Here is a 27,629-nt window from a genome sequence, read left to right on the forward strand (position 1 = left end):
GCCGGAAGCTAATGTTGGTGAGGCTCTGGCAACCCGGAAGGAGCCCCGGGGCCGGCTGCCTGGCCCTGCTCCGGACGCCACGCGGAGGCTTCATGCGTGTGGCTCGCAGCCTGGAGGTACGTGCGACCTGTCTGAGCCTCCCGTCCCGCAGACTCCTGAGTCGGGCCCGTGCAAGCGGCAGAAATCACAGCCTCCACTTCCTCGGTGGTGCTGGAGGTCTGACCACGGAGCATCACGCCCCAGGGATAGGAGGAAACAAAAAGGAGGAGCGAAGGAAGAGATTCACTAGGGTACGTGGGCAAGTCCACCGGAGAACAGTCTAAGATGAGCAAGTTTGAGCAAAAAAATTAATGGGGGGGGGGGGGGACTTATGTAAAAAGACTGAAACAACGAGTAAGAAACGCCAAAATCCAAGCGAGTTTATAGCGTGGTAATAAGATTTAGGGGGGGAAAAGTAGTGCAGCCAAGCCAATCTATTAATGAAAAGTTCTACTCAGTGAACATTGGACAGATTTCCCCAGAGCTTCTTGTTGTGCCCACTAGAACTTTCCAGGGGGTTAGGAATTTCCACAGAGCCTTCCTTTGGAAGACAGTCAGCCTCACTGTACAGAGAAGAATATAAGTGCCATGAGGCCATTAACCTCAAGCGAGTTGGCATTCATAGTGCATTCCCTACTCGGGACCATCAGGTAGAGTCCAGGGATTTTATTATCAAGTGCAAGAGACGTAAGGAAGAGTCAAAGACATGATCAAAATGCCAACACAGCTAGCATGATGGGAAAGCCTGGAACTCATGGCATGTGATTATGTTTCTTTTTTGTTCGTTTGTTTTTGTGTGTATGGCTTTTTGTTAACATTTATTTACTTTATAGAGAGAGGGAGCCCGTGGGCCCCTGGGGTGGGGGTGGGGGGTGTCAGAGGGACCGGGAAAGGAAGAGAAGCAGACTCCCCACTGAGCAGGGAGCCTGATGCAGCTCCATCTCCTGATCTCACAACTCTGAGGCCATGACCTGAGCCAAAATCAAGAGTTGGACGCTCAACTGACTGAGCCACCCAGGCGCCCCTGATTATGTTTATTTCTATAGTGAGAGAAGACTCACAAATGATCAAGAAAGTTTAATGTTTGCTCGGGCAAAGGGCCATTTAAATTCTGACTGGTGTAAACATTAGGGCTGACTGACTCTCAGGGATCCTGGAAATTTACCGTATCTTACCTCTGCCCTGGCAGAGGACAGGCCCATAGCCATTACGTTTATTTCTGGCCCTGGGCTTGTACTTACAGATATGCTGTCTCTGGGTGTTTCTTGGCTGACCTGAAGACCTGCCCCCTTAACTCCGCTCTGTTCTATTTCTCCGTTGGCTCTGGCTTCTGATCTCTGCCTTTGAACTTTGTATCATTTCTTACTGTGCCCAGCACAATGCCCAACTTGTAACAGGCCTCAATAAATGTTAGTCTTGTCTCTGTCAGATCTCTGGCAGGTTACATTGTTTGGTAGATGCTCCTCCACCTGTTCCCTGGCCTCTGCTGCCCTCTGGTGACAGCATGAGGCTCTGCCCCTTATGACTACCCTCACAGGGACTGTTTTGGAATCAGGTGTCTGTGGTTGTAAAATTCCAGCACTTTTCCACTTTACCTGTTCTCTTGACTTACAGTTTTGTCTCGTCGACTGTTTTTGAGGGAAGTCTGGAACTATGTGTATGAATTTCCCGTTCTAATTTTCCGGGAAGATAATGATGGCTGCAGAAATTCGACTGGAGCTTTCATTACAGTGAGGTAATAGCACAGTGAATAAATTTTATCTACTAAAGATGCTACAAGTTGAATGTGAAATTTGGAAAATGCCAGAACTCTCATATTCACTCCATCCCAAATACCTTATAAGCTTGTAGCAGGGAGAAAGAAGAAATGATTTAAAAAGAAGGAGGAGGAAGAGGAGGGGGAGGAGAAGGAGGGGAGAAGAAGAAAAAGAAGAAGGGGAGGAGGAGAAGGAAGGAGGAGAAAAAAGAGAAGAAGAAGAAATCTCGTTTTGGCAAAAGCATAAAGGCAGGATCCTGTTTTCATTTAGGTTGACCCTAACTACTACATGGATGTAGTTAATTTGGAAGGCGATTGCAGAAATAGTGAGAAATTGGGAAGGATTAGAAAGGGAAAGTGGGGGGCCATATAAGGATGATTATATGAGGTTCTCATGCACATCCTGCAGGGGCATCTTGAGAAACAGACAGAATACCTGCCAGGATTGTCCACCTAAAGGACAAGAGGCTGGAACATTTATCCACCAGCTTCCTCTCCTGATGGTTCAGGATTGTATTCAGGGGTGTCAACTCCCTCCTCAAATATGAGCTGTCCTGGCATGCAAGCCGACCAAATTCTCTGGCTTTGACAAAGGTCCTGTAGCAAAAGTAGAAATATGGATATGTACACTTGAAGTGGGATGCAGTTGGTATAAGTTGAGTGAGAGCTTGCTAGGAAATATCCACCAGAACTGTGGCTGAAATCAAAGATGAGACCGTGTTCAGACAGAACCTTCCACCACAAGTGAAGTGAAGACCAGAGGTAGACAGAAGGGGTATGACAGGGATCAGCATGTGTATCTGACACAGAACCCAAAGGGCTGCATTGTCAACATAAGAGTGAACCAGCATTAAGCCTACCTTCCCAGGGCATTGCCTGCATGGAGAGGAGAAAGGAGAATGTAGAACCACAGGCATAGCCCTTATGGAGGTCTGAAGCCTGAATTTATGCAAACCGTGTGGTCCCAAACACCTCAAGTCAAAAATTTAGTGTAAAGTATGCCTGGCTGGTAAAACCTCAAGGCTCTCAGAAGAAGGATTTACAAATTTCTGTGGAGAAATGCAATGTCAATCAGGCCTCAAAAAACTCCCACAGATAAAATTCCAAGTAAAACTCACAGTAAACTCACAGTAAAAACAAAACAAAACACACAAGGAAAAAAGGCAGCATGAGTAAACGCTGATAGAAACAAAATGCAACAGAAACACACAAAGACATCAAACATTGGAATTATGAGATGTGCTAGTTATTTTCCATTTGTTCTCCAGATTCACTCTGCATCTTTCCCCATCCCACTCCGTATCCTTTGTGAACTGCATTGGTGTGTTCTCTTGCTTATTGGCTGCAAATAGAGGTACCTCAAGAGATTGGCAGGATGGAGAGGAGTAGAGTCCAGGAATGAACACCTCCACCCTGTACTTTCATTTTTTTCAGCAGTGTTTTGTACTTTTCAGCGTACAAGTTTTTTCACCCACTTGGTCGTGTTTATTCCTAAATTTTTATTCTTTTGACTGCTACTGTAAGTGGAATTGTTTTCTTAATTTCCATTTTTTATTTTTCATGACTGATTTATAGAAACACAACTGATTTTTGTATTAGTCTTGTATCTTGCAACTCTGCTGAATTCATGTATTAGCTCTAGTAAAATAGATTTTATGGATTCTTTGAGTTTTCTATGTGCAAGATTATGTCATCTGTGAACAGAGATAGTTTTACATCTCCTTATCCAGTTAGGATGTCTTTATTTTTTTCGTGACTAATTGCTCTGGGTAAAACTAGTAAAATATTGAATAATGGTGGTAAGAATGAGCATCCTTATCTTGTCCCTGATCTTAGGGGGAAAGCATCCAGTCTTTCACCATTAGGTATGATGTGAGCTATGAGTTTTTCATAAATGCCCTTTATCATATTGAGGAATTTCCCTTCTATTCCTGGTCTGCTGAGTGTTTCCATCATGGCTGCTAGAGCCATGTTGAGTTTTGTCAGATGTTTTTCTTTTCTTTTTTTTTTTGAGATGATCCTGTGAATTTTTTTTCCCTTTGTTCGATTAATGTAGTGTATTCCATTGATTTTATATGTTAAACCAGCCTTGCATTTCTGGAATAAATCCCATTTGATCACAGTATATAATCCTTCAATATGTTCTGGAATTCAGTTTTCTAAATTTTGTTGAAGAGTTTTGCATCTGTATTCATCAATGATATTCGTTTGTAGTTTTCTTTCTTGTGGTGTCTTTGTCTAGCTTTGGTATCAGGGTAAGTCTGGCCTCCTAAAATGTTTTAGAAAGTATGCTCTCCCTTTCTAATTTTGGAAGAGTTTGAGAAGGATTGCTGTTAATTCATTTTTTAAAGATTTCTTTTATTTATTTGAGGGAGAGAGAGAGAAAGATAATGCAAATGGGGGAGGGGCAAAGGGAGTAGGAGAGAGAATCACAAGCAGACTCCCCGCTGAGCACAGAGCCTGATGCGGAGTTTGACCCCACGACCCTGAGATCATGACCTGAGCTGAAACCAAGAGTCAGAGGCTCAACCCACTGAGCCACCCAGGCACCCCCTGTTAATTCATTTTTGGTAGAATTCACCAGTGAAATCATCTGACATGGACTTCTCTTTGTTGAATGGGTTTTGATTACTGATTCAATCACTTAGCTTTTTGTAGGTTCAGATTTTCTTTTTTTTTTTAAGATTTTATTTATTTATTTGACAGAGAGATAGAGAGAACAAGTAGGCAGAGAGGCAGGCAGAGGGAGAGGGAGAAGCAGGCTCCCCGCTGAGCAGGGAGCCCGATGTGGGGCTTGATCCCAGAACCCTGGGATCACGACCTGAGCCGAAGGCAGCCGCTTAACTGACTGAGCCACCCAGGCGCCCCTGTTCAGATTTTCTATTTCTTCTTCAGTCCTTTAGGTAATTTGTGTGTGTCTCTCTCATCTAGGTCATCTAATTGGCTGGCATATACTTGTTTATAGTATTACAGTACTTTCATTTCTTTTTTTTTTTTTATTATTGTGGAAAGAATATTTAACATGAGATCTACCCTTTTGACAAGTTTTTTTTTTTTTTTTTTAAAGATTTTATTTATTTATTTGACAGAGAGAGAGAGACAGCGAGAGAGGGAACACAAGCAGGGCGAGTGGGAGAGGGAGAAGCAGGCTTCCCGCTGAGCGGGGAGCCCGATGCGGGGCTCGATCCCAGGATCCTGGGATCATGACCTGAGCCGAAGGCAGACGCTTAACGACTGAGCCACCCAGGCGCCCCCCCTTTTGACAAGTTTTTAAGTGTACAATGTGTTACTGTTGACTGTAGGTACACTGTTGTACAGCAATCTCTAGGGCTTATTCATCTTACTTGACTGAAAGTTTATGTCCCTTAATTAGTAACTTCCCATTTCCTCCTTACCCCAGCCCCTGGCAGCCACCATTCCACTCTCTGAGTCTGTGAATTTGACTGTTTTACATACCTCATAGAAATGTGGTCATACAGTATTTGTCTTTCTATGTTTGGCTTATTTCACTTAGCTCAAGGTTCATCCGAGTTGTTGCATATTGCAGAATTTTCATCTTTTTAAGGCCAAGTAGCATTCCATTATAAGTATATACCATATTTTCTTTATCCATTCATCTGTCAACAGACATTTAAGGTCTGTTTCTTGGCTATCATGAATAGTACTGAGATCCTGATTTCAGTTCTTTTGGACAAATACCCAGAAGTGGAGTTGCTGCATCATACGGTAGTTACACTTTTAATTTTTTGAGAAACTTCCATACTGTTTTCTGTAGTGACTGGACCATTTTACATTCCCAGCAGTATACAAAGGTTCCAATTTCTCCACATCTTTGCCAACACTTGTTGTCTTTTTTTTTTTATAACAGCCATCCTACAGGTGTGAGATAATATCTCATTGTGGTTTTGTCTTGCATTTCCCTGTGATTAGTAATGTTGAGCAGTTTTTTCCTACACCTCTTAGCCTTTTGTATGTCTTTTTTGGGGAAATGTCTATTCAAGTCCTTTTTAAAAAATCAGATTATTGGGGGGCGCCTGGGTGGCTCAGTCGTTAAAGCGTCTGCCTTCGGCTCAGGTCATGATCTCAGGGTCCTGGGATCGAGCCCCGCATCGGGCTCCCTGCTCAGCGGGAAGCCTGCTTCTCCCTCTCCCACTCCCCCTGCTTGTGTTCCCTCTCTCGCTGTGTCTCTCTCTGTCAAATAAATAAATAAAATCTTTAAAAAAAAAAAATCAGATTATTGGGGCGCCTGGGTCGCTCAGTCGTTAAGCGTCTGCCTTCAGCTCGGGTCATGATGCCAGGGTCCTGGGATTGAGCCCCGCATCGGGCTCCCTGCTCAGCCGGAAGCCTGCTTCTCCCTCTCCCGCTCCCCCTGCTTGTGTTCCCTCTCTCGCTGTCTCTCTCTCTGTTAAATAAATAAATAAAATCTTTAAAAAAAAAAAAGATTCTCTCTCTCCCTCTTCCTCTGCTCACCCACCTCCCCCCGCCTCAACGCCGCTCATGTATGCCCATGCACTCTCTTTCTCTTAAAAAAAAAAAAGAAAAAGAAAAGGATGGATTAAAGGATAGAAAGAGGCATGGATATATGGGTAAGTATGTGCTAAATATAGTACATTGCTAGTTGTAGAGTTTAGGTGATGGGCATATGGGTGTTTAGAGTATAACTGTACTAACTTTTCAGTGTATTTGAAATTTTTCATAAATAATGTTGGAGAAAAAATTAGGTACAGGGTCTTAGAAGATATTCTGTGCAAGAGAAGGACCCTGAATATTAAGTTGTATTAGTTTCACAGTGAATCCACCTCTGCCTGTGGGTCTGCCAGAGTATAAATAATAAATCTACAAGAAAGACTTTTGTTGCACTTCTACAGCAAAGACAACAAAGGCTCTTAAAGATGAAAACAGTAGTACCTGATAAGCTCTAGAAAAGAATAATTTTTTTTTTTTTTTTTAAGTAGACTCCACGCCCAGCCCAGAGCCCAACACAGGGCTTGAACTCACGACCTTGAGATCAAGACCTGAACTGAGATCAAGAGTTGGACACTTAACTGACTGAGCCACCCAGGCATCCCAAAAAGAATAATTCTGAATGTTCAACATGTCATATTTATTTTTCCCCGTTTTTATTTATAGAAAAAAATATGTTCTAGGTTTTTAAAAAATCAAGAATAAGTAAAAGGTAAAAAAAAAAAAAAAAAGAAATCAGCCATAATTTTATTCCCCAGAGATGATTACTAGAATAGAATATAAGCTCTAAATGTGTTTTGTCTGTTGTTTCTTCAGTGATTGGAACAATGCCCAGCACATTTGCTGTTGAATGAGTTGGGATGAGTCCTGGGGAAAAAAAGCAACATGTAGAGGTAAGTGTTAGTGTACCCTAGGTAAAGCATACACTATGAGCAAAAGTGTAAGAATTTCAGAACAAATGGGCCCCATGCAGGAAACATGCATCTGAGTCTGGCAGGGTTTAAAATTTGAGAGCTCCTAGGCTAACATATTGTGTTTGTCCTCTACAGCATTAAAATAATTTTTAGATGCCAACCTTTAAAAAGATGAACAATTTACAGAAAAATATGAATTTTCAGCCTTTTTTTTTTTTTTTTGGCAAAATAGAAAGCTCTGGAAACACTGGAATCTCATTCCTGTGTGATAAAAATAGGCTGGAGCAGAGTGGAGGCTGTCTCTTCACAAAGTTCATCTGTTCACTGAAGTCCCTTCCAGGCTTAACTTACTCATTTAGATCCCCCCTTAGACCCTTTAGGCAACCAGAGTTTGCAATCTCTGGTAAGAGAGCTCTGGGACTTAATAGTGGAAATCAGATTTGAGTCCGAGATATAAGGCCAACTGTATCCAAAGGAAGACTTTGTACCCATTTCTATGGGCTAGAGGAAGGATTGAACAGTGTTTGCTCAGTTACTACCCTTGCATAGCAATTCACCCCAAAACTTAGTGGTTTAAGACAACAATTTACTTAGCTCATGTTTTTGTATGTGGGCAATTTGGGCTGGTTCAGCTGTGCGGTTCTTCTGGTCTTGCCTGGACTTGCTCATGTGACTGCTGCTGGTCTGGCCGGTCCCGTATGATCTCAGCTGGGGCAGGCTATCTCTGTTCCATGTGGTCTCTCATCTTCTAGCACACTAGCCCAGCTCATTCATGGCTGAGCAGGGCTCCAAGCAAGGGACTGGAAGCTTGTAAGGCCTCTTGAAGGCTAGGCTTGGAACTGGAATACCATCATTTCTTCTACATTCTTTTGGCCAGAGGGAGTCACCATGCCAGCCCAGATTCTAGTGATGGGGAGGTTGACCCCACTTCCTCATAGGAGAAGCTGCAAAGTCACAATGCCAAGTGCGGTGGATACGTTTTGTAAAACATTTATCACAGTTACTATCAGAGGTGTAATTTTGACCATATCCTTTGGAGTGGGAGGGACTCTGTATGACCAGAATTGTTTTCTGTTCGTAACAGGGAGGTCCTGCCTCCCTGCACCCACAAATAACTCCATGCCAAAGGATATGAGACAGAAAGATGCCCAGCTTATGCCTCTTCCCAGTTTCTTGTCCAGGGACACTCCTTAGTTTCCCTTTCAAATCACAGCTTAGTAAGAGGTAGACAATTTCTTTAAGATTTCTGTGAATGAATGAACAGAAAGTTAGGCAACAGCAGAGAGCCGAGAGCCCAGGTAAAAACACAAAGACATTTCTACAATGCACAATAATGTAGAAACTGCATTCCTCTTGGTCTGCCTGGAGCCTAAACCACCATCTGCATTCATGTCTTTGTGATATGAAGTTCCTTCTTACTTGCTCAACTTTTAAAATACAACCAGCTTGTGTGAGGGGTAAACTCACATCTTGGTGTGAATTAGTCTCCAGTATTGGATTCTCTAATACCAGGAGGACCCCGGATTGTAAGGGAGCCTGGAAGAGGGAAGAAGAAGACAAAGGAGAGTCTGAAGGAAAGGAAGCAACATAGAAAACATTGTCAGCTTCTCGTCCACCCTGAAGGCTGATTCTTTGGGAAGCACCATGGAGTCAGCTCTTCCACCCTGCGGTGGCAAAGAGAAGTTCCTGATAGACGCCAGGCCATGATTTTGATTTTTCACTCCAAAAGGTGGGGATGGGGGTGAAGGGCGGGGAGGGATGAGGGATGAGCTACCTTCTGTTAGAATGGTTCCCAACGCACCACCTATCAGAAGGCCTTGAAGGACAGTCGTCGTGCCAGAGACTTCTGTAGATAGTGCCGATGTCCTTGGAGAACTGCCTCAAAAGGCTAGATACTGTCTCTTCCTTTACTTCCTCCCTCAAGGCATTCCATCCGCAATAATCAGTGTTCTCCACCTCCAGGTCTCTAAGTGCAGATACTCTCACATGTGTGCCCCAGAATGTCTGCACAAGAATGTTTAAAGGGGTATGGTTTCTAAGATCAAAGTACTGGAAGAACTAAAATGTCCATCAGTCGTGAGGTAGGTAAGTAAGGCACATGGTTATCCAATGGTCTACTCTACAGCAGTGAAAATGAATGAATTGAAACCACCACATTAGCATGGATGGATGTAGAATCATAATGCTGAGCAAATGTAGCAAGTTACAGATTATGGTATCATTTATCAAAAGTCCTCATACCTGAGAAACCAAATGATGTAGTATATCTAGGTTGTAAACCTATAAACAAATTTTTACCACCAAAGTTAGGACAGCAATTACCTTTGGAGGAAGGGAGAGGGATGTGAAAAGGAAGGGATGTGTAGGTGGTTTCTGAGTTAATGGCAATTTTCTTTCTATTCCCTAACCAAGGGGTGGATGAGTGGTGTTCTTTTACTTGGCTTTTTTAATTTTTAATTTTCATTTTTTTAAAGATTTTATTTATTTATTTGAGAGAGCGAGAGAGAGCACAAGCAGGAGGGGGGCAGAAGAGGGAGAAGCAGACTCCCCGCTGATCAGGGAGCCTGACATGGGGCTCGATCCCAAGACCCCAGGATTGTGACCTGAGCCAAAGGCAGGTGTTTAACCGACTGAGCCACCTAGGCGCCCCTGGATTTTTTTAAAAGAAATTTTACATATACATTTCATACAGTGCTGTAGTAGAATACAGATCATAATAAAGATAAGAAAAAAAATATTCTGTGACTCTATAGTAACTTCAGTGGAAACACTTCCCCAATCCAGGAATGCTCTTTTGTGTCTGGAACTCTGTGGAATGCCTGAGAGATGTGGAGCTAGGGTGGGAGAAGGAGACTTTTCCAGGGAGGGAGATGATGTAAGGGAACTACGAGTAATAACATGGTGAGATAAAAGTCTGAGTAGGGGAAATTATCCCAAGGATATTAAAAAAAGGAAGGAAAGGGCGCCTGGGTGGCTCAGATGGTTAAGCGTCTGCCTTCGGCTCAGGTCATGATCCCAGGGTCCTGGGATCAAGTCCCGCATCGGGCTCCTTGCTCAGCAGGGAGCCTGCTTCTCCCTCTCCCTCTGCCTCTCCCTCTGCTTGTTCTCTCTCCGTCTCTCTCGCAAATGAATAAATAAAAATCTTTAAAAAAAAAAAATAAATAAAAAATAAAAAAAGGAAGGAAAGAAGGAAGGAAGGGGAGGGAGGAAGAAAGAAAGAGAGAATATAGACTGGAGTAAACTAACCTGCCTTTCCAACCTACTTCAGACTAAGCAATGACCTTAGGGCAGGGTTTCTGAACTGCTATTCTAATGATATTTGGGCTGGATAATTCTTTGTCATAGGGGGCTCTCCCGTGCCTTGTGGGATGTTGAGTAGCATCTGTCTGCTAGATGCCAGTAACATGCCCGACCCTACCCTACCTCCCCTGAGTTGTGAAAACCAAAAATGTCTTTAGACATTGCCAAATGTCCCCTGAGAAGCAAAACCACCCCGGTTGCAAACTACAAAGGAAATCTTTCACAAATGTGAAATAACATGTGTGGTTCCTGCTCTTTAGACCAGAAAATTACCCCCACCATTAACAGAAGGCCGCCTGGAGGGCTCACATGCCCAACAATCATCAATGATCTCCTGCAAGTGTGAAGGGCAATCATCACCCATTGGCTCCTGGTGCTGGGCCATGGATACCAGGTGGCAAATCTTAGGATCACAGCCGGGCGTGAAAACAACAGCATGGGAGGCTTAGAAAGTTGCTCTGGTACTCAAACATCTCTCTGGGTGCTGATGGTGGGCATCAGAACTAAGGACTCTAAGTATTTAAGAAATAAGAGCTTCCAGTGATCCCACTGACCAGCTCAGGCAGTGCCCACATTGAAGAACAAAGCTCCCAGGACAGCACTAGGCACCCCTAGTTATTAGTTTTTAATGTATTTTAATATTTTATAACGTAATTTAATATTTAATATTTTAATATAAGTCACCTTTTTTTTTTTTTTAATTATTTGAGTGAGAAAGAGAGAGAACACGAGGGGGGAGTGGGGCCCCAGAAGGACGCCTGGGTGGCTCAATCCGTTAAGTGTCTGACCCATGACCTCAAAGTCATGAGTTCAAGGCCCCGTTGGGCTCCAGGCTGGGCGTGGAGCCTACTTTAAATAAATAAATAAATAAAAAGGGTCCCCGAAAAGGAAGATGGCACTCATCGTTAGGAAGTGGAACGTCTATCTTGGTAATTTCCCACTGACAACCTGGAGTTTGTCTGGGGCTGCTTCTGCCTGGACAATCCCCGCCCTCCCCCCCACCCCCAGCCGGTTCCCCAGGCTCCTCCTCCGCCGTCCCCACTCCCCGTCCCCCGTTCTGCGCCTTCCTTGGCGGGAGCTCCTCCTGCATCAGAGCGGAGGAAAGGAAACCAAGTCGGTCCCGAGTTCCAAGAAATGGGGCTGTGGGTCACCCCCACTTCCCACCCCGCGTCCTTCCCTCGCTGCGCAGGATCCGGCTGCAGCCTCCCTGCCCTGCCGCCTCCGGGGACCGCGGGCGCTCCGGGCCGACGCCGAGACTCACCCTCGTCCCTCCCGAGGGCGTCCAATCTGTCCCGTGCACAGTTCCGCTGCTCCGACCGCGGCCTCCCGGGGGGCCACTTGCGAAGATCAAGTCCCTGCACCTCCTTCCCTCGGTGCCCTGCGTTCTGCGTTCCCGCTGGTCCAGTTTCCTTGCGAAGTGAACCTGGGGGCAACACCCTGCGCCTGAACCCCACCCCTACACGCGTGGCTCCGCGCCCCGGCCAGCCTATTGGACTGTGTCCTTAGCTGGGACGTGGGCAGGGCTGTCTGACTTGCCTCCTCCGAGCTTTCCATGTTGTTCTTGCTGCCAACCACCGGGCTCACAGTGCCCTGACTGCCTAGAACCCCTTTTTGGCAGTTCTCAGCGAAGGCTCCTTCCTTCCTCCTGCCTTGTCCACACTTTCCCAAAATCACTCAGTAACTATGTATAGAGTACTCAGCAGTATCAGGCCCTCTACTGAGGGCTGGGGATTCAGAAAAGAGTAAGGTCCAGAGAACTATTATAGCCAGAATACAGTATGGGAAGGATTGGATGAGCAAAAAAAACTGTGGGAGCTGGAGAAAAATTTCTTGTGTCTGCTTTTGTGTGCTTGAAAATATGGGGGTGGGGGTGTGAGGGAAGAGACACACCTAAGAGGGGGAAATCACCTCCCCCTATTAGGTCAGTGCTCAGCTTTCTTTTACAGTGTGAGACATGTTTTATTAAAGTTAGCTGTGTTCCCAGCTAGAAAGTCTAAGTGATGTCACTCATTTACTCATTGGACGATTTTCCTCTGAAAGGACAGGATTGGATTGCAGTTTGGATTGGGAAGGCAGAGGTGGAGGATGTCTGGGGTGTTCGTTTATTCGTGTATTGTTCTTCATCTATCGTCACGTTTTCTTCTTACCTGAGGTTCCCTAGAAGCAGAATCTGAGAAAGAAGTTCAGGTACATGTGATCTATGGAAGGAAGGCTCTCAGGACAGAAGTTAAGATTGGGCAGAAGGAAAAAAGAAAGCTAAGCAAGGATGTGGTCTCAGGGGAGACTAGCTTCAGTCAGATTCCACGGGGGGTCCGGAGCAAGAGGCAGTGTCTGTTCTGCCTATGATAAATCACATGTTAGTTCAGATAAAGTCTTCACAAATTTAAGAACACTGAAATCATACCAAGTATCTCTTCTCACCACAGTGGAATGAAACTAGAAATCAATAGCAGAAGGGAAACCGGAAAATTCACAAATATGTGGAAATTAAACAACTCTAGAACAACCATTGTGTCCAAGAGAAAGCAAATCAAAAGAAAACTACAAAATACCTTGAGACAAATGAAAATGAAACACAACATACCAAAACTTATGAGACACAGCAAAAGCAGTACTAAGAGGGAAGTTCAGAGACGCCTGGGTGGCTCAGTGGGTTAAACATCTGCCTTCGGCTCAGGTCATGATTGCAGGGTCCTGGGATTGAGTCCTGCATTGGGCTCTCTGCTCAGAAGGGAGCCTGCCCTGCTTTGTGCTCTCTCTCTCTCTGTCTCTCTGACATATAAACAAATAAAATCTTTAGGGGTGTTTGGGTGGCTCAGTCGTTAAGCGTCTGCCTTCAGCTCAGGTCATGATCCCGGGGTCCTGGGATCGAGCCCCGCATCAGGCTCCCCGCTCAGCGGGAGGCCTGCTTTTCCCTCTCCCCCTGCTTGTGTTCTCTCTCTCACTGTGTCTCTCTCTGTCAAATAAATAAATAAAAATCTAAAAAAAATAAACAAATAAAATAAAACCTTTAAAAAAATAAAAGGGAAGTTCATAGTAATAAATACCTACATTAAAGAAAAAGCTCAAATAAGTAACCCAGTTTTACACCTCAAGGAACTAGAAAAAGAAGAACAAACTAAGCCCAAAGTTAGTAGACGAAAGGAAATAAATATTAGAGTAGAAAGAAATGAAATAAAAAATAAAAAAAAATAATAGAAAAAGGGGCACCTAGGTGGCTCAGTCAGTTAAGTGTCTGATTCTTGACCTCAGCTCAGGTCTTGATCTCAGGGTCATGAGTTCAAGCCCTGTGTTGGGCTCCATGCTGGGTGTGGAGCCTACATGAAAGATGAAAGAGAGAGAGAGAGAGAGAGAGAAAGGAAGGAAGGAAGAAGGAAAGAGAGAAAGAGAAGGAGAGAAAGAAAGGGAGAAAATAGAAAAAAAATCAGTGAAACCAAAAGTTGTTTTTTTAAAAAAAAGAAACAAAATTGACAAACCCTTAGACTAAGAAAAAAAGAGAAGATTCAAATAAATATAATCACAAATGAAAGACCTTATAATTGATATTACGGAAATAGAAAGGATCATAAGAAACTATGATAAACAACTACATGCCAACAACCTAGATAACCTACAAAAAATGAAAAAATTCCTAGAAACATACAACTCACCCAGACTAAATCATGAAGAAATACAAAGTCTGAACAGATCTATAACAAATATGGAGATTGACTCAGTAATCAAAAACCTCCCAACAAAGAAAAGTTCAGGGCCAGATGGCCTCAATGATGAATTCTACCAAACATTTAAAGAATTAACACCAATCCTTCTCAAACTGTTGTGAAAAATTGAATGAGAACACTTATAAACTCATTTTTTGAGGCTGCATTACCCTGAAACCAAAGCCAAAGGTACCACAAGAAAACTAGAGGCAATATCCTTGATGAATATAGATGAAAGATTCCTCAATAAAATATTAGCAAATCAAATCCAACAGCATATTAAAAGGATCATACACCATGACCAAGTGGGATTAATTCCTGGGATGCAAGAATGGTTCAACATTTGAAAATCAAATAATGTGATACACCACATTAACAGAATAAAAGATAAAAACACATGATCATCTCAATAGATGCAGAAAAAACATTTCACAAAATTCAATATTCTTTCATGATAAAAACTCTCAACAAACTAGAAATAGAAGAAATGATCTCAACTTAATAAAGACCATACATGACAAGCCCACAGCTAACATCATACTCAATGGTGAAAAACTGAAAGCTGTTCCTCCAGATCAGGAATAAAGCAAGGATGCTCATTCTCACCACTTCTGTTCAACATAATAATGGAAATTCTAGCTGGAGCAATTAGGCAAGAAAAAGAAATAAAAGGCATCCAAATGGGAAAGGAAGAAGTAAAGATGTCCCTGTTTGCAGAAGACATGATCTTATAAATAGAAAATCCTAAAGACTCCATTAAGAAAAACACTGTTAGAATAAATGAATTTAGTCAAGTCACAGGATACAAAATCAATATAGAAAAATCAATTGTGTTTCTATACACTAACAACAAAGTATCTGAAAAAGAAATTAAGAAAACAATCTAATTTACAATCACACCAAAAAGCATAAAATACTTAGGGGCGCCTGGGTGGCTCAGTCATCATTAAGCGTCTGACTTCGGCTCAGGTCATGATCCCAGAGTCCTGGGATTGAGCCCCACATCAGGCTCCCTGCTCAGCGGGAAGCCTGCTTCTCCCTCTCCCACTCCCCCTGTTTGTGTTCCCTCTCTCACTGTGTCTCTCTCTGTCAAATAAATAAAATCTTAAAAAAAAAAAAGAAAAGAATAAAATACTTAGGAATAAATTAACTAAGGAGATGAAAGACTTGTACACCAAAAACTACAAAGCACGGATGAAGGAAATATAACAAGACACAAGCAAATAGAAAAACATCCTATGTTCATGGATTGGAAAATTTAATATTGTTAAAATGTCCATACTACCCAAAGTGATCTACAGATTCAGTGCAATCCCTATCAAAACCCTAATGTCTTTTTTTTACAGAAATAGAAAAACAAGTCTAAAATTAATATGGAACCCTAAAAGACATGAATAGCCAAATTATTCTTGAAAAAGAAGAAGAACAAAACTGGAGGTATCATACTTTCTGATTTCAAAATATATTACAAATCTACAGCAATCAAAACATTATGATACTGGATAAAGGCCAACATACAGACAAATGGCACAGAACAGAGAGCCCAGAAATAAATCCACTCATATACAGTCATCTGATCTTTGACAAGGTGCCGAGAATACACAATAGGGCAAGGATAGTCTCTTCAACAAATAGTGTTGGGAAAACTGGATATCCACAGGCAAAAGGATTAAATTGGACCCTTACCTTATATCATACACAAAAATCAACTCAAAATGGATTAGACTTAAACATGAGACTTGAAACTGTAAAACTTCTGGAAGAAGAAACAGGAGAAAATCTTTGTAACATTGATCCTGGTAATGATTTCATCGATATGGCTCCAAGAACACAGGTAACAAAAACAAATAAGTAGGATTATATTAAACTAAAAAGCTTCTACATAACAAAAGAAACAACCAATAGAGTGAAAAGGCAACCAATGGAATGGGAGAAAATATTTCCAAACCATATATTTTGATAAGGGGTCTATCTGCAAAATATATAAGGAATTCCTACAACTACAATAATCTGATTTTTCCCTTTTCATTTTCTTAACAATGTCTTTTTGAACAGCAGAGTTTTAAATTTTGATGTAATATAATTTATCAATTTTGGCTTTTATGAATCATGCTTTTGGGGGTCAAATCTAAAAAATCTTTGCCTAACCCAAGGTCATGAAGATTTTCTCCTGCTCTCTTCCAGAAGTTTTATAGTTCTTGAATTTACATTTAAGCCTATGATCTCTTTATTTATTTATTTATTTTTTAAAGATTTTTATTTATTTATTCGACAGAGAGGGAGATATAGCGAGAGAGGGAACACAAGCAGGGGGAGTGGGAGAGGGAGATGCAGGCTTCCCGCCGAGCAGGGAGCCCGACGTGGGGCTCGATTCCAGGACCCTGGGATCATGACCTGAGCCGAAGGCAGACGCTTAACGACTGAGCCACCCAGGTGCCCCAAGCCTATGATCTCTTTAATACGGGAATTAGCAAAAGGATTTAAGGACCGAACACTCTTCTGGTTGTCAGCATTTGGTGGAGGAGATCATTCTTTTTCCCCAACCTGCTTTGAAGCTCTGCATCATTTTGTAGTTTCATAGATTTGCTGCACTTTAAACAAAGAGAGGTTTTCATCTGCGTCCAGGTACCTAATTTTGCCACGCAAAAAAATGAGATCCAGGGGCGCCTGTGTGGCTCAGTCGGTTAGGTGTCAGACTCTTGGTTTCATCTCAGGTCATGAACTCACGGTTGTGGGATAGAGCCCCCGACCAGCTCCAGACTCTGGTTGGAGTCTCTTGAGATTTTCCTCCTCTCCCCCTCCTCCCCTCTAAAGTGAATAAATAAAATCTTTTTTTAAAATAAAAAAAAAAAATGAGATCCAAAAATGGGCAGCACCTTGTAGATATTAGTGGTGGCTGGGGGAGGAGAGGCAGAACCCCCAGTGTCCTGAAGTCCTATCCAGTTGCATTATCTGGGCCACTACCATGCCTATCACAGCACTAACTTACTCTATTTTTTATTATGGTCATTTATGGACTATACACCATTTCTCAAACTTTTCTTTAAGGTAGTTAGGTGTCAGCTCTAATATCAGCACCTCAGAGAGTCCTTGCTTGAATCCCTCAATTGAAACTAGCTTTCCTGAGCACTTCCCACTCATATCCCTCTGTTTTACTGTTTTTATGATACTTACTACTAGAAATTACCTTATTTATTCTTGATTATTGGTTTAGGATCTGCCTCTCCTTAGGAGGATAGAAGGGTTTTTTGTTTTGTTTTTATGGCTTGTGTCTTTATTCTGTTTTTAGGGGTGAAATTCCCACCTTTTTGTTTTGTTTCTACCTCCCTATCTCCAAACATCATTTATGATGCTAATTCTTTTTCTTTTTCTTTTTCTTTTTTTTTGAGAGAGAGCACACATGGAGGGGGTGGAGCAGAGGGAGAGGGTGAGAGAGAATCTTAAGCAGGCTCCATGCCCAGCACAGAGCCTGATGCAGGGGTTCGATCTCACAACCCAGAGATCATGACCTGAGCCGAAATCAAGAGTCAGAAGCCCAACCAACTGAGCCACTTAGGTGCCCCATGGAGGATAGAAGTTCTATTAGGTCAAGGTCTTCTCTCTTTTTTTTTTTAAGATTTTATTTATTTATTTGTCAGAGAGAGAGAGCATAAGCAGGGGAATGGCAGGCAGAGGGAAAGGGAGAAGCAGGCTCCCCGCTGAGCAAGGAACCCCATGTGGGACTCCATCCAAGACCCTGGGATCATGACCTGAGCTGAAGGCAGGCGCTTAACTGACTGAGCCACCCAGGCATCCCAAGGTCTTCTCTATCTTATATACTATATCCATACCATACAGACCAGAGCCAGGATTGCAGTAGTTGTTGAATACTTGTAGACTGAATGAATGAGTGAATGCATGAATGGTACTCCTAATGGTAGAGGAAAATTAATGACTTCCCCAGAGTCTGAGGATAAGGTTTCCACAAGTATAAAACTTCCTTTGGCATCTTTTGTTTAACCTTGACCATTCTTTCAAATTTTGCATTTTGAATTATACATGCAGGTTTTAATTACTATTATGCAGTATAGAAGAACTCATTAGTCATGTCTTTTGGTGGATAAAAAGAAAAAGACATCCATCCAAACAACTTTCTATGAAGTGAGTCTTAGTGCATTTATTTTTCAGTCTTTTTACAAATGAACCAATAGACACATTGGTATTCAACTAATCACCCATAAAGGTGGGAATGTCACCCCTAAAATGGAACACAGCCAACACCTTTTCCCTCTAGCTATATATAACTTTTGGTAGTTGGAGACAAGACTATAAATTGCTGGCATGTGTCTGTATTCTGTTTCTCTCCTAGCTAGTAAACATGGCCATTAGGTGGATCATGAATGAGTATCAGAATCATTTAGAAACATTCTGTATACTTCTCACCAAGTAGCCTTAACTGTTGTCCAGTTTTTTTTACCATGTGACATTTTACCTATTTCTATTTAAATTCTTTTCAAAGAGTCACTCAGTATTTGATGATGTGCCTATGCATTCATTAACATGGAAAGGAATTCAAGATACATTTTAAAATTAAAACAAGCTATTTAGGTAGATGAAGATTTTAAGCAACGTTAATAATGACTTCTCTGGATAGACACAATTTTTCTTTTTCGCTTCTCTGCATCCTCTAATACTTCTGTACTGAACTTGCAGGATTTATATGAGTACAGACGTTTTTCATTCTATTCCTTAACATACCTGTTTGTTTACAAAAGAAAGTTTCGCTTCTCCCATTAGCCATGCTATAGCTCAGTAGCAGATCCCTTAGATGGCAGGAAAAGAAGAAAAAGTAAAAATGCTAATGCTGACTTTGGTAACAGGTTCAGAGGAGAAAATATTTGATTATCCAAGACTTTCAATTATTTATGCCATCAATTCCCCTGAGAATTGACAGCTGCGTAAATAAAATGTTGGCAATGTGCCGTCTCTGCCTGAGGTTTAGATTTTCTAGGTCTTACTCCTAGAAGTGAGATTTCGACTTTCAGTGAGATTCTTAAAAAATGTTTGCTGTCAAGTAATGTGACGATAGAGTAGCAGGCAATTTATTGCAATGGCTTGGGATTAAAGAGACGGTGTAGGCAAGTTGTTTTGCATGAGCTCTTCCACCTCAGCAGAGGATATACAGGAACGCGACTGTCCCACGCCTCAGGCTCCGGAAAGATCCGAGAGATCTTTTTCTTACAACTTTCTCCCGCCAAGAAGTTCAAATAAAGAGCGGTGAAACGCTGGTTCTGTTTTTCTCCTTGTGGGCTGGGCACGAGGTGACTGGCGAAGGTTTCCACCAATTGAACGAGGGCCCCTCGCACGTGGTCCCGCCTAGTCAGTTTACGAAATATCAGCCAATGAGAGAGCCGCTTTTTCAGTCAGCGGCGACCTAAAGAAGAAGAAGACAGGGTACTGGCCGCCGTCTAGGACTGCTGCCCAATAGGAGCAGGCCGCGCCCGCACCTCAGGCGGGCCGCTTGAGCTGCTCAGGAAGTGGCTGTTGGCCCGGGTCTGTGCGAGTTTTTCCAAAAAACGGCCGCGACCGCGGTGATTTTGCAAGCCCACGGCGTCCTCCCGGCTCTAGGTAAGGCGGGCGCTTGCGTCTGCGCAGGCCTTGGGCCTCTGGCTCCAGGATAACTTCCCGGGTTTGATCCCTGGCTGCGGGGCCTGGGGACGCCCCACGAGGGGAGTTGCGAGCGGGCACCGAACCCGGCGGCCTGGGGAGGTTCGGCCGCTCCGGGTTGCCCCAATCGTCGGGCCCGAGGCGCCCGAACCCAAGCTCTTTCGGGCTTGCTCGGGGCAGGCGCCCAAGGTGGGGGCGGGGGAGGGGGGCGCGAAGGCAGGAGCGGAGTTCGCCGCGGGCCGCTCTCCTGTTGAGCCAATCTTCCAGCTCTTCATGTGCAAATATAAGTGCTCTCCCGCTGAGCGCCCGTTTCTTGCGTTACTTTCCGGTTCACCGAGGAACCTGATGTTTGTTCTTATCCACTCTGTGACGTAAATACTCCTTTATCCCAGTTTTAGTAGTGAACAAGCTGAACAGAGAGGCTAGGAAACCCGCCGAAGGTGCCGCAGGTAGTACGCGGCAGAGTGGGGATTTGAACCGAGGTTCGCTCGCCTCGGTGCTGCAGCCCCTTATCCGGGTGATTGGCGGCCGTCGTCCCGCCCGGTGCGGACGTTGATCTGATACCAAAGTTGGAAAGATGACAAGTGGGAGGCTAGCGTTTGTTTGGCACGCCGAGGTCAAGGACAAGGCTGCTCCAGGCTTGGGGTGCCCAGCCGACAGTCTTTTTGGCTCTGATCACTCCTGGCTAGCCCAGGGCTGGAGGATATTTATTTCCCCGCACTGATCGGGAAGCTCAGCTCTAGGCCGCCGCTGTTTCATAGAACTTTCTGCCAGGATGAAAATGTTCTCTCTCTCTCTCCTAGATCTGTCTTTATCCGATGCTGTTCTTAGATGTTGGGGGGTGGTTGGTTGGTTGGTTGTTTTGGTTTCTTTTTTTAGGGGTATGGTGGATAATTCTGTAGGTATTTAAGCATCTGCTGTGTGCTTGTTGCTCTGGAGGATACCGAGATGAATCGGTTGGATTCGGCCGTCTGCCTTATTCTAATCAGAACAGACCTATGACGGGGAGAAATTTCCTTTCTAATATTTAACCATAATGAAAAGTACAGAGAATGATAAAAAAAAAAAAAGACCTGTGCACTCACCATCTAGATCTAACAATTCTTGAGCTTGACCTTTTGCTATAATTATAATTGCATCCTTTTTTTTTTTTTTTGAGAAATAAAAGTATATATATAGTTGAAGCCCCACGTGTATCTGAACTCTCCTTCTCCAGAATTCGGTATTTTTCATGCCCACGCTTGTTTCATACTGCTGTTGTATATTTGTAAGTCCAGATAGCATGGTTTTTCATGTTTTAAAGCGTCCTAAAAATGGGATTATAGCGGATTCCTTTATAACCTGCTTTTTTCTGTTTGATGTAATTTTGAAGAAAATTTACTGTGTTGGGGCTCTTAATGGGAAGAGAGCTTATGGTTCTGTCTTGAGCAGAGGTTTTGTTTTACTTTCTTCTCCACTTTCTTGAGTTCTCTTTCTGGTAGTTCAGTTAATCAAATATCCTGGCTTGACATTTTAATTTTATTATTGTCCTTTTTGACTGTCTTTTAGTCTGTTTTCTAGACGAGTTCCTCAACGTTATCTCCCAATCTTTTTTTTTTTTTTTTTAAGATTTTATTTATTTGACAGCGAGTGAGCACAAGCACGCTCCCATGCACACACACAAGCAGGGGGAGCGGCAGGCAGAGGGAGAAGCAGGCTCCCCACAGAGCAGGGAGCCCGATGTAGGGCTCAGTCCCAGGACCCTGGGATCATGACTGGAGCTGAAGGCAGACGCTTAACGGACTGCCACCCAGGCGCCTCTCTTCCAATCCTTCTATTAAATATTTTATTTTGGCTGTCATTTTTCATTTCCAAGAGCTCTTTCTTGTTTTCTGATTTGTCCTTTTCCCTCCTGGCATTCTTTTCCTATAAGTTTGAGGGAGTTTTTTGGTTTTGTTTTTTACAGTTTTTCTTGCATTGTTTTCCCTTCTTCCTTCCAAGTTTCTTCTGTTTGTCTGCTTTGGTCTCTGTCTCATGTTGGCAGCTTTGCTCAAATGTCAATTGAACCTTGGCTCTTTGTTTTAAGGAGGGCCCCCTTCTTCCCCCAGAAAGCAGATTGGAAGCTCTGTATGAGTGGCTGAACCTTATCAACCAGTAGGCTTTTACTGTTAAATAGATGGACAGAGACTCAGCCATTTTTGGGGGGGATTCACAATAGTCAGTATTTATAGATCTTTTTTCTTGAGGTGGTTTTCTGTAGTGAACAGTCCTCTAATCTCCTGCCTTGGGTAGAGAATGTGTATAAACCAGAATGTTGTGCCCTGGATTTGTGCAGGGAAAAAAGCTGGGGAAGAAGAGTTGGAAGGGTCTCACACTGTTCAGTGTGTATACTTGCACTTAACTCCTTATCTTCACTGCTGTGCTGTACCCGTTCTGGTGTTAAGCCTGTGTGGCACAAACTGCCAGTTTTCTACAGCATACGCGGAGGAGGTGTTTGTTTGCCTGGCTTTTTGTTCACTTGAGACAGGCTTTCAACCAGTCCTCTCTTTCAGCTCCGTCTTTCAACACTGTCCTCTGTGGTCCCCGGTTTCTGCAGTCCCCTCAGTGGGAGTCAGCTTGCTTCTCAGGAGCACACAATCCCCCCTCATTGCAGGCACTTGTGGGTTTGATCTTTTCAGCTCTACTAAGAAGTTACCGGTTCCAGTAAAAATTGCTTATCTCATACCCTGTTTGAATTTGTCTTGTAATTTATCTTTTCTTAAATGCCTTTGGGCGTTTGTCTCAGGTTCATTGGTTTTCAGGAATGACTAGAAAAAGAAAGATAAGTGTGCTTCATTCATCCACCATGTTTATTGAAATTCCCTTTATTTACTCAGCCCCTTCCAGTCTGGCCTCTGGGCCCATCACTTCAGGGAAACTGCTCTTTTCTAGGCTGTGTGTCATCTCCATGTTGTTAAATGTAGTGGTGATCACTCTTCTGTACTAGACTCACTTGACCATTCCATTCTTGAAACAGGCTTCCAAGAGCCCGTGCTCTCCCAGGTTTCCTCCTCCTTCATAGTCTGCTCTGGGTTCTCTTCCTGTTAGCTGTTGGCCTTTTATAATGTGTGTCTCAGGTTTGAGTTCTTGGCCCGATATTCTTCTATCTCTGTTCCATAGGTAGTTTGATCTATCTTGTGATTTTAAGTAACATGTCTATGCTTAGGGTTCTTAAAGCTGTCTACTACTTTACATCTCCTGCTACCACTCGCCCAAGCCTCTGACCACTGGTTTACACCCCCACAGGGAGGCTGTGAACTGGTTGGCTTGCTTGCAGTCTTGCTTCCCCTGCAGTCCGTTCCTAACACAGAAGAAACTCCTTACTGAAGCCTTTCGTGTTAGTGTTCTGCCTCCTCAGCCTCATCCCATACTTCCACTCTTCCTTCCTGTGCTCATTGCATCTGCCCTGTTTCTCAGTTGCACCAAACCCATGCTTATCAGGGACCTCTGTACTGCTTTCCTTCTGAAACTCTTCCTTGGCTCTTCATATGGCCACCTTCTTTTAATCCTTCACACCTGGGCTCAACTTTCACTCTTTTTGAAAGACTTTATAAAATGGTGCTCCTTGGGGCACCTGGGTGGTTCATTCGGTTAAGCGTCTGCTTTCAGCTCAGGTCATGGTCCCAGCATCCTGGGATCGAGTCCTGCAGTGGGCTCCCTGCTCAGTGGGGAGTCTGCTTCTCGCTCTTTGTGCTCTCTCTCTCTCTCAAATAAATAAATATTAAAAATAAAATAAAATATGAGCCATGTATACAAGACTAATTTCCCCAGTGAAGCTGAGTAAACTTTCCCCAAATAGCTGAGGGAAAGATTCTCACATGAATCTTCCAAATATGGGATGTGATAATATTTCTTCATATAATTGATACTGTCAATTAAAGACCATTTCTGTCACGTTAAGCCGTTAACTCAAGCAGCAGATCTCAACAATCTATCAACTATCTTTCAGGACAAAAATTGCATAATATTTAATATCCATGATAAGATGTCAGGATTTTTTTTGTTTACCAAGACCAACAAGGCTGCAAATGGCTTTATCCCCCAAGAACCTGACTTTTCCCATTTGATTATTTTTTTTATTCATTGGAGAAATAAATTTATGATAAATTTTGGACCAAATTTTAAAAACCATATCCAAATGACAACATAGGATGTAATGAAACACATTGCAGAGTTGCAACCAAAACTGAGAGAAGGGGTCCACCCACTGGGTTTCTACAGAGAAAGATTTGCCATGGGAGCATCCGAGAGAATTTTGAAAGTTTTCAGTAAGAACTTGCTTTATCATTCCTGTGTCCACGTTTGATCCAAATATTCATAACCATCTGCTGTAACTACCAAACACTTGCTACCATTTCAGTGCTCTTCTTTCCTTTAAGCTTTCTTGATTTAGCAGAAATAAAAAGTTAATAAATAAACTAAAAAAAAATAAAATGGCTCTCCTTGACTCCTACTCCCAAGACCAAGTATTACAATGTATAATTTCCACATTCATTTATTTTCCCATTTGCTAGAATGTAAAATCTGTTACACAGTTTTATCCTGTCATTACCTCTGTGGGGTATCTGACTACTTAACAGGTGCTTAATAAATATTTCTTGAATGGATAACATCATGGAATTAGAGACAAGAAACAATGAAGGGGACATGCCAGGTCCCTGGTAAATATCTGTGAAATGGGCTAACCAATAGCGTTAGAGATGGGAAACAAAAATACTGGAAAGCACAGAGCAAATAAAATTTGGTCAGCCTTTTTGGAGAAATTAGGTAAATTTCTATTTTGAGTTAGTATTGAGTTAATTTTGCAACTATAAAAACCTTTCTTTGTTTATCCTTAGTAACTTGGTGCTGTGAAAGATGAATATTGCCTATGCCAACTAAAATCAAATATAGCATATATTTTGGTAAATATCTGTATTTGGGTCACAAAGAACTGCTAGAGGTCTGGGAAATTACTTTCAGTCACAAAAGTTCAGTCCCCTTGGAGATGAACCATGAGAGACAATGGACTCTGAAAAACAAACAGGGTTCTAGAGGGGAGGGGGGTGGGAGGATGGGTTAGCCTGGTGATGGGTATTAAAGAGGGCACGTTCTGCATGGAGCACTGGGTGTTATACGCAAACAATGAATCATGGAACACTACATCAAAAACTAATGATGTAATGTATGGTGATTAACATAACATAATAAATAAATTAAAAAGGGGGAAAAAAGTTCAATCCCCTTATTTCATAGATCGTTCTGTTATAGAAGATAGTACTATGATCACCTGCCTTCATGTTTTCAAAAGGGAAACTGGAAAACTAGTTATAAGTACTTGTTATGGAGAAAAAAGTTACTGATTACCAAACACTTCTGACTTAAAGAGGAGATTTTAGTTGCTTATTTAAAAAAAAAAAAAAAGATTCTCAGTTTTGCCAAGAATGACCTTAAACAGAAGTTCTAGAAAACTTAGATATGATTATATCAGCTATACGGCATGTTTTATCTATTTTACTGATATTTTTTACAAATCTTCTCCAGAGATGGCTCAGGAAGCAATGGAATATACTCTTGACGGGCAATTAGAGCATCATGTTGCAGAACAGCCTGTTCCTGCTGAAGTGGTCAGCAGCCAAGGGGGACCACCCCTGCTCCAGCCTCTACCTACTGAAGTGGTCAGTGGCCAAGGGGGACCACCCCTGTTCCAGCCTCTACCTACTGAAGTGGTCAGCGGCCAAGGGGGACTACCCCTGCTCCAGCCTCTACCTACTGAAGTGGTCAGCGGCCAAGGGGGACCACCCCTGCCCCAGCCCGCTCCAGCTGAAGGGACCAGCAGCCAAGTGGGACTGCATGTGCTCCAGCCTGCTTCACAGGTGTCTGTTGACCTGACAGAAGAAGTGGAGCTGTTGGGAGAAGACCGTGTGGAGAACATTAATCCAGGGGCTTCAGAGGAACATAGGCAGCGATCTCGTGTTAACCGCCCCATCCCAGTGTCTTCATTGGATTCAATGAACACCTTCATCAGTGGACTGCAGAGACTTCATGGCATGCTGGAATTCCTGAGACCCCCTTCAGACCACAGTGTGGGACCAGTGAGATCGAGGAGGAGGAGGGCGTCTGCTTCACGCAGGTCAAGAACCGCAGGGTCTCAGAGGACAGATGGTACCAGGTAAAAATTTGTTAAAATCTTGGGATTAGTGCCAGGTTGGGAATTATGAACGCTGGTTACGCCCCCAGTGCTGCCGAGGCTTGACGCAATGACTTTTGGCAAGTCAGATAGTCTTTCTGAACCCCCAGTTCCTCACAAGTCAGATGAAAATAAAAGTGCTTGCCTTATTTACTTCACAGAGTCATTAGGGAATAAGTTACACTGATGTGCTTTGAAAACTAGGTGGTAGTTTGTTGGTAATGGATTCTATGGGGGCTGGCTCTTCTTTAGATCATTTGCATATCAAAAAAGTATTTCTTTTAACTTAAAACTCACAATCCAATTACCCAGTATCCATCGTTCATTGGCACCCCATGTAATGGTGCAGTAGACTTTGGAAGACAGGCAGGCTGGATTTAGAGAAGCCTTGTGAAAAGTAAACTGTGAATTAATTTAGAGCTTAATCTGACTAAGTGGGGAAACATTCCAGCCCTCCTCACCTGAGAATGTGTTGCAGAGTTGAAAATAATTTTCTTTCATAGTTTTTCATTTGAGCTTGCCTTTTGAAGAGCTTAGCTGTCAAGTCTTGACAGGGTTACTATGAAAAATAACCAATGGCTATGCCTTGCCTGTTTTTTAACTTCCTCCTGCTTTTGAAATACTTGATTTCACATTTGGCCTTCTAAATGTTTTCATAATGTTTAAAGAGATTGAATTCAACATCGTCATTTTATATATGAAGGAAACTTGGACCCTGAGAAAGTGTTTTGTTCGGGGTCTCATAGCTACAACAGGGGACAAGGTTGAGTTGGTATTGGAACCTGGATCTGACTCATTTTCTATCCAAGCAGATAGAGGAAGCTTCGGTCATATCCATTTGTTTTCTTAACATTATGAAAATAATGAGATGATACTAAAAAGTAGCTAGGCCATCTGTTGACTGTGTTTTACAAATGAGGAAGCTGATGGAATAATTTGTGTTCTAACTAGGGTAACTCTGGAATTGGGATTGTGCCTTCTGATCCTGGACTCAGCATCCTTTTCCGTGGATTCCGCTGATTACTGTGGGGTGAAGGGGAGGGTCCTGCTGTTCCTGTGGATCTAGTCTCTAGCCTAGTCATTCCTGGATGTGACCCGTCAGGGATGATGTGCTTAGTTTTGTGTTGACAAGAGTTTCAGATGCATGTTACTATTATTTTAAGGTGTCATTCCCTCTGATTATGAAGGCAGAATAAGATTTCATATGTTTGCGTCGTAGGTGAAGGCAGCTTGTAGTGCAGTTTGGGACCCTTTCAGAGTCTGTGGGCTGAGAGTTGCAAGTGAAGTCCCCAGGAACTGGCTGACTGCCAAGAGATGTCACAGTATTCCGCAGCCTTGGTTGTTCATATATTCATTCGGGGGAGGGGAGCAGGGGCAGATTTGATTGCTTTTTGGTGGGAGACTCTTGTGTTAACCCAACTCACAGGAGAGTGACACTTAAAAACCAGATGCCAGTTTACAGAGAGAAATAGAAATGCCAGAGAGACCAGAGTCTCTTGCTGGCACAGTCAGCACGATTCTCCCAAAAGAAATTTACACACAGAAGCTAAGCTCTAATCAGAAAATTGCTTGACATATATAAGAACTGTGCTCAGGGACTGTGAAAGGATATCAGTTAAGCT

At 42.9% G+C, this 27,629-nt stretch overlaps 1 protein-coding gene and 2 long non-coding RNA genes across 5 annotated transcripts in view; 2 read left to right on the forward strand and 1 right to left on the reverse strand.

Annotated features, from left to right (window-relative positions):
* The first annotated feature begins 113 nt into the window (after nucleotides 1-113).
* On the forward strand, nucleotides 114-3,186 carry LOC144380198 (uncharacterized). Its single transcript, XR_013444101.1, has 3 exons — nucleotides 114-290; nucleotides 1,654-1,774; nucleotides 3,064-3,186. It is a non-coding gene; the product is annotated as an uncharacterized LOC144380198 (long non-coding RNA).
* Nucleotides 3,187-6,852: 3,666 nt separating this feature from the next.
* On the reverse strand, nucleotides 6,853-12,048 carry LOC118533074 (uncharacterized). Of its 3 annotated transcripts, XR_013444100.1 has the most exons (3): nucleotides 11,735-12,043; nucleotides 7,764-8,117; nucleotides 6,853-7,126 (listed from the first exon to the last, which is right to left on the reverse strand). It is a non-coding gene; the product is annotated as an uncharacterized LOC118533074 (long non-coding RNA). The 3 variants fall into 3 exon arrangements; XR_004916044.2 differs by lacking the exon at nucleotides 6,853-7,126 and having other exon boundaries at nucleotides 7,743-8,117; nucleotides 11,735-12,048; XR_004916043.2 differs by lacking the exon at nucleotides 6,853-7,126 and having other exon boundaries at nucleotides 7,743-8,419; nucleotides 11,735-12,048.
* A 7,583-nt stretch (nucleotides 12,049-19,631) lies between these two features.
* The window catches only part of RFWD3 (ring finger and WD repeat domain 3), a 46,831-nt gene continuing 38,833 nt past the window's right edge, over nucleotides 19,632-27,629 (forward strand). Inside the window, exons 1-2 of the mRNA XM_036088100.2 lie at nucleotides 19,632-19,781; nucleotides 25,362-25,989. Coding sequence (XP_035943993.1) covers nucleotides 25,364-25,989 — 626 coding nt within the window. The 5' untranslated portion in view covers nucleotides 19,632-19,781; nucleotides 25,362-25,363. The remainder of the gene's footprint in view (nucleotides 19,782-25,361; nucleotides 25,990-27,629) is intronic.

The sequence above is a fragment of the Halichoerus grypus genome, chromosome 15 (genome assembly GCF_964656455.1).
Source record: "Halichoerus grypus chromosome 15, mHalGry1.hap1.1, whole genome shotgun sequence".
NCBI lineage: Eukaryota > Metazoa > Chordata > Mammalia > Carnivora > Phocidae > Halichoerus > Halichoerus grypus.